Genomic DNA, 6,681 nt, shown 5'->3' with positions numbered 1-6,681 from the left:
GCTTTCTAACATATATAAGTAGCATAGTAGTCCTTTATTAGTAATCATCAAGCACGTATTGAGACCGGATTCTACCTTATTCTAGCTCTATAATGACATAAATTAAGATTTGTCCTACATATGGTGTTAATACGTGCTTAATATTCACTAATAAAGGACTAGTATGCGACTTGTATGCATGTTAGTAAGCACCTAGTAAATGGTGAATATGTGTTCTCTAATCTAAAGTGAGTGCAAGCTATTTCCAAGTGAGCGAATTGGCGATTTAGAGTGAGGGATGTTGCTTTTTCTATACATAACAACATCACAACAGTACAAACGAGACACAATAACCTTGTGTTTGTGTCCTCGACTCGTTTGTTGTTTCGGAAAATGAGCAATACGAAACCATTAAAACCTATTTCATGCGAAGCAGTGCAGCTGCCCACAGTCCTTCTCACCAACTCCAAACCACAACTGCCTTTACTTACTTACTTGTTTATTTTTTGTCTGGTCGTTGCGTGCAATGTGTGCTAGATACACGCATTTGCAGCAGAGCGGAGGGAGGAGCTGTGGCAGGATGCTTCTATAGATGTAGGTCATGAAGCGAGTCCACAGTTCTAGTGCTCTAAGCGTTTGTTGTCAGCGGCCACCGAGGCTGACCGAGGGCAGAGCGGAGGCAGAGGGACTGGCACGGTGCAGAACAAGCCTCTCTGCGAGACAATTGGAACAGGAAGCAAGGAAGGAAAGGCTCTTTCACTCAGAGGAAGACTGGAAAACTCTTTGGGATTGTGACAAGACAGCCACACAGTAGCTCCAGGGACCACCCATTGTAAGAGCATCAAACACACACACACATAAAGAAGAGGGGGGGGGGGGGGGATACTGAGAAGGACAGAAGATCCAAACTATTTCTTCAGTTTAATTTTCTTTCTGTGAGTAAGGTAGAGAAAGGGGAATTGGTTATTTCCCTTCTTCCTTTTTTGGAAACAGCGAAGTGTTTCATTGCTTTATTCATTCTTCTTCTTCTTCTTCTTCTTCACATGAGTCAAAGTCACAGACATTAAGGACACAACTAGAAGGTAAGACTCAATTATTGGTTTCTCCCATGATAAACACTCTAATGTTTGCACACTAAAGACAGGAGCTCGTGCAACAATAGTTTTAACACAGCTAATTAACTTGGGGTAGTGTATGTTTTTGGTTGCCATAGCACCTGCTCCTGGTCTCACTGTTATTCTGGGCTGTTCAGGTTTTTTTGGGTGTAAAGACTGAAAATCAGACTCATAAACTTTTACTGTTTTATTCCATTATTAACCCTTAGAACACGGAGCATTTCGGCTGCTTTTTTCAATACAGAGGCTACAAGAATGTGCATTATAGAGTGTTTTATATCCCTTTTTTCAGCACAACCTATGAACAATCTGATGATTTTTTTTTAATTTTCACCAATTATATAATCACACCTGAGCAAAAAGTATTGTATAAATGTTTAAAATGGGATTGAATTTGTCATAATTCAGAGTTCACTCATTTTTATGAACAAAATGGAAGAAAAAGGGTCTATTTTGTGACTTCTGCACAATTATTGCTACTTTATATCACTACCAAAGATGCGATATATAAAGAATCATAACTTTAACTCAACGACACATAATAAGACAAAAAAAAAGCCTCAATATGTGACCTATAAACAGACACCCAAGGAAGTTCAGTGCCGTGTGAGCACTAAGGGTTAACTGATAAGAAACCACTGACAAGAAACCACTCATGTAAATATTGGAAAACTCAAATGGTATTTTATAAAACTCTGTAATATGTGTTTGCTCCTGAATGTGGCATGAACAGAAAGATACACAAGTATTTATTATACTTTACATACACTCTTAGAAATAAAAGTGCTATAAGAAGACCCATTTAAGGTTTTTCGGCTTGTCCTTTTTGGTTCCAGGTGGAACCTTTTATAAAGGTTCCACCTGGAACCCTTAGTGTTACCAAGAACCCTTTTAAAACCCTTTATTCCGGAAAGGGGTTTTAAAGGGTTCTGTGGATCAAAATGGTTCTTACTGGAACCATTAGTGTTACCAAGAACCCTTGAAAAACCCTTTCTTCGGGAAAGGGTTTTTCAGAAGCAAATGATTCCAGGTAGAACCTCCTCCCTCGTAGAAGGACCCTTTTGGAACCCTTATTTCTAAGATTGTACTTTGACAGCACTCTCCTTATCTTGTTTTTCCACTAAAGGCCCAGTGAAGATCAGAAGATGAACACCACCTTGTCCAACACGTCCATCAAATGTGTCCGGGACACCAGCGTCACAGCTGTGGTTTTCCCCTGTTTATACAGCATCCTCTTCATAGTCGCCTTGGTGCTGAACTCCCTGGCTGCGTGGATCTTCTTCACTATCCCCAGCACCTCAACATTTGTGGTCTTTTTAAAAAACGTGGTAAGGCATTATGCATGAAGGCTTTATGAATGTTGCTGTGTCAAAATCAGAGAAGAAAACTAAGTTATGATTCCTCAATAACAGGTGGTAGCTGACTTGCTGATGACCCTGACCATCCCTCTGAAAGTCTTAAGTGACGCGGGCGTGGGTACCTGGCACCTACGTGCCTTCCACTGCCGATACTCTGCGGTTCTCTTTTACTTCACGATGTACATGAGCATCCTGCTGCTGGGCCTGATCAGCCTGGACCGATACCTGAAGATCGTCAAACCCTTCGGAAAGTGCGCCCTGCAGCGGGTTTGTGTCGGTCAGGCGCTGAGTGCAGCTGTCTGGGTGGTCATGTTTTTTTTAGCACTGCCCAACGTTATTTTAAGTGACCAGCCGCCGCGGCTGTCTGGAGGCAGACTGAAGTGCACGTCCATGAAGAGCGACGCCGGACGGATGTGGCATGAAGGATTGAACTACTTCTGTCAGGTAGCTATTAACTGCTAGTACAGCAAATAATCTTCTGGTTTTTTTATGTCTGTGTGTCTGTTCATTTTGAAGGACTCGCCATATTATCAGCAAAGTTAAAGACCGGAAACAAGTGGAAACAGCCTGATACAAATCAACACTTTGTATCAGGGTTGTTTTGTCAAAAGACACCATGTGGTTTTACAGGGAATTACACTGTATCTGTTTTATTTTTTACATACAATTAATCTAACAAAATTCAACATGTTTAATTTCAAGTGAGCTATACACTCTTAGAAATAAAAGTGCTAAGTAGAACCATATAAGCTTCTTCGGCTTGTCCTCATAGGAGAAACCTTTTTGAGGGTTCCACCAAGAACCCTTTTTAAATCCTTTATTAAGGAAAGGGGTTTTAAAGGGTTCTCTGGATCAAAATGGTTCTTACTGGAACCATTAGTGTCACCAAGAACCCTTGGTAACCCTTTACCCAGAATCAAATGGTTCCAGGTAGAACCTCAGCCCTTGTAGAAGGACCCTTTTGGAACCCTTATTTCTAAGAGTGTAGAGCAGGGGTTCTCAAAGTTTTGATACCTGAGGGCCAATTTAGGAACCCAACATTGGTCTGAGGGCCGCCAAAGGAAAAAAAACAGAAAGAAATCCCATTTGTAATAATTTTAATGACCAGATTGCAGTTCTACAGTTTAGCGTTAAGTAATATAAGCGTTAATATAATGTGATAAAAGCCTTAATACAATAACGCTTTATAATTTACTGGGTAATTACCCAGTATTTTGGCCATTGTTCTTACCTTCTAATTACAGGTTAATACCAAGTAACACATTTCTGTTACCATATATTTACTGAGTAAATAGCTAGTAATTGGGGGCTGTAGCTACCTGCTTATTACCAGCTTATAACACAATAATACACTAAAATTCACCATATAGAAACCAGGTAAATACCCAGTATTTTTGTTTACACTTATTGGTCTGTATCCAGTAATGTCCAATAAACATTTAACAAGCTTAGTCCCTCCTGGATTAAAACTATCAACTGTAATTCATTGCGGGCCGGCAGAAATGTTTCTGCGGGCCGCCATTGGCCCCCGGGCTGCACTTTGAGAACCAATGGTGTAGAGGTACTGATTTGTAGTGGTTTCCAGTCCGACCAGCCTAAAACTGTGTGTGAGTCATAACTCAGAAAGAGCCTCATTAACACATTTTTCATGAAATGTGTTTGCGCTGCATGTGACCTCTTGCCACTTCACAGCGTCACGTATTACGACACAATTTGAACTCCAGAAATGACCGGTGTTGCTGTGAGAGGTTCCTGTTTTGCTAAAATGTCGTGTTGACGTGTATTTTCCAGGTGATTTTCTGGGGCACGCTGGCTGTGATGGTGTTTTGCTACACGTTCATCAGCAAGAAGGTGTACGAGTCGTACAAAGCCTCAAAGAGCAGATCACAGGCGACGATTCGCAGGACCAAGTCAAAGGTCTTTGTGGTGGTGGGGGTGTTTTTCATCTGCTTCGCCCCGTTCCACTTCGCTCGCGTTCCCTACACTTTGACCCAAACCCGCGGCTTGGTGAGTCACTGCCAGGCACAGAATGCACTCTACATCGCCAAGGAAACCACCTTGTGGCTGTCAGCCACCAACGTGTGCCTGGATCCACTTATCTATGTGTTCCTGTGCAAGGTGTTTCAGAGAAGACTGACAGCCACGTTCTGCCGCAAGCAGAGCACAGAATCTCCCACGGCGACATCGACGCAAATGGAAAAGTCACAGTTTGCCGATACTAACAGACTGTCAGGCATTGGGATTCCACTGTAAGATAATGGACACTGTGATCATTGACTTGTAAATAGCATTTTATGTCGATAAAGGTTGTAAAAATTAAGGCAGGGTGATGGTCATCTGTTAAATGGACGATGATGATGATGACACTCGGGGTTGTTTGTGTTTTATGAAAGCTGTCCTGTTGTTTGCTAAGTCATCTGATGTGTTTGCTTAACTGTACTTAATGTCCTTTTCTACTTCCTTTTCTCTAATCTCGCTCAAACTGCACTTTCCCTTTTGGCTAATGGCTAAATATCATGACAGCACATATTATCACGGAGGGGGGAAAAAAAATGTAACCAGGGACTGAGTGATAACAAAAACAAGCAGGAAAAAGAAGAAAGGACTGCTGTTGACACTGCTTACAGCCACTCTCTGTGCAATATACTGTAAATAACAAGAATAAAAATCATACTTTTTGCATTGTCTCCAGGATTTATACGAGAACATCTTAATTACAGCTGTGTCTTTTGAGCCAAATACTGTTTCTGTTCTCATAAGTATATATCAGGCCACCCAGCACATAACACATGTATTAAGCCACAGCTGCCCTAAATCAACAGCATTGGTAAATATCAAAAACATGTTTTATATGTTTCTGTAATGGTTGATACACCAGTATGTAGACGCTCTTTCACAAAAATGATATTTCTAAGGCTAAAATATGATTATTATTGTTATCCATCAGTTTTCAAATGTACTTTTTACATTATTACATTGTGATTTCTTGATTAAAGGCGCCATATGTAAGAATGTGGCCAAAAACGGTTACTACATTCAAATTCAAAATACAGAGGTCTTTTAGGTTTCGTTTTCTGACGTAACTGGCAACCCGTGGTTGCTCGGCAGCTGAGACTCTACTGACTGCAATGATTGGTAGACGGCGGTAGGTGGCGCCACATATCCAAAACATGATTTCAAAACATAAACATGATTTGCAGTCTGCAAAATATTTTTTTAATGGAAATATTTTGTCTGTACTGTTGTTGTTGGTGAGTTTAGTTTGTTATATGAACATTATTCCTGAGTCTCTGTGACATATTAGGAGGATTTTATGGCCAGTTGCTTTAGATTTATTACATAATGCACCTTTAAGATGTCCAATTATAGTTTATTTTCATCCCTGAACAGAAAAGAGAAGAAGCCCACTGAGCTGGCTCAAATGTGGGTATAAAACAGGTAATTCATTTTGTCACTTGCTAAATAAATAAGAATAACATTTTTTTTAGTTTGACATAAGTTAAAGGTGCATTATGTAATACATCTAAAGCAACTGGCCATAAAATCCTCCTAATATGTCACAGAGACTCAGGAATAATGTTCATATAACAAACTGAACTCACCAACAACAACAGTACAGCCAAAATATTTGCATTAAGAAAAACATTTTGCAGACTGCAAATCATGTTTATGTTTTGAAATCATGTTTTGACATGTGGCGCCACCTACTGCCGTCTACCAATCATTGCAGTCAGTAGAGTCTCAGCTGCCGAGCAACCACGGGTTGCCAGTTACGTCAGAAAACGAAACCTAAAAGACCTCTGTATTTTGAATTTGAATGTAGTAACCGTTTTTTGGCCACATTCTTACATAGGGCACCTTTAATGTTTATATGACAGTCTAATAAGTCGTACTAAAGCGGCCCTGCAAGAGCGACAGGCAATGAGAACGGAAAAGAAAACCACCTGTTTAGCCGCAGCAGTGTTTGATTGTATGGTTAATGGTTCACAGAATGAATTCCAGCGAGTATAAAATACAACGTCTGTAAGGAACTGAAAGGTGTTAAAACCAGGTTTCAAGGGCTATTTCAGGGTTCAAGGTGTATTTTTAACATTAAACCTTTTAAATAGGGAAGAGAGAATGACAGTATTGCACTTCATAAAAACACACAATAATGTGTTTTTGATTAAGTGCAGCTCGGTGGCTTCCCCCTGTGTAACTCACTTCTTATTGATTATACTTCTATTTGC

The 6,681-nt window shown here is 40.3% G+C and overlaps 1 protein-coding gene across 1 annotated transcript; it reads left to right on the top strand.

The window, feature by feature from the left end:
- The first annotated feature begins 2,224 nt into the window (after nt 1–2,224).
- On the top strand, nt 2,225–4,792 carry LOC310924734 (P2Y purinoceptor 13-like). The gene is made up of 3 exons (XM_083886552.1): nt 2,225–2,422; nt 2,507–2,896; nt 4,244–4,792. The coding sequence occupies exons 1-3, from the start codon at nt 2,240–2,242 to the stop codon at nt 4,703–4,705; spliced, it is 1,035 nt and encodes a 344-aa protein (XP_083742678.1). The 5' UTR covers nt 2,225–2,239; the 3' UTR covers nt 4,706–4,792.
- Nucleotides 4,793–6,681: the final 1,889 nt, after the last annotated feature.

The sequence above is a fragment of the Microchirus variegatus genome (assembly GCF_963457635.1).
Source record: "Microchirus variegatus genome assembly, chromosome: 3".
NCBI lineage: Eukaryota > Metazoa > Chordata > Actinopteri > Pleuronectiformes > Soleidae > Microchirus > Microchirus variegatus.
This window is presented reverse-complemented; position numbering and strand designations above follow the sequence as displayed.

Excerpts from the sequence above, each read along its gene's own strand:
- LOC310924734 (XM_083886552.1), top strand. The coding sequence starts at position 2,240 with ATGAACACCACCTTGTCCAACACGTCCATCAAATGTGTCCGGGACACC. Across the intron at positions 2,423-2,506 it reads TGGTCTTTTTAAAAAACGTG|GTGGTAGCTGACTTGCTGAT; the intron begins GTAAGGCATTAT and ends CCTCAATAACAG. Across the intron at positions 2,897-4,243 it reads GATTGAACTACTTCTGTCAG|GTGATTTTCTGGGGCACGCT; the intron begins GTAGCTATTAAC and ends TGTATTTTCCAG.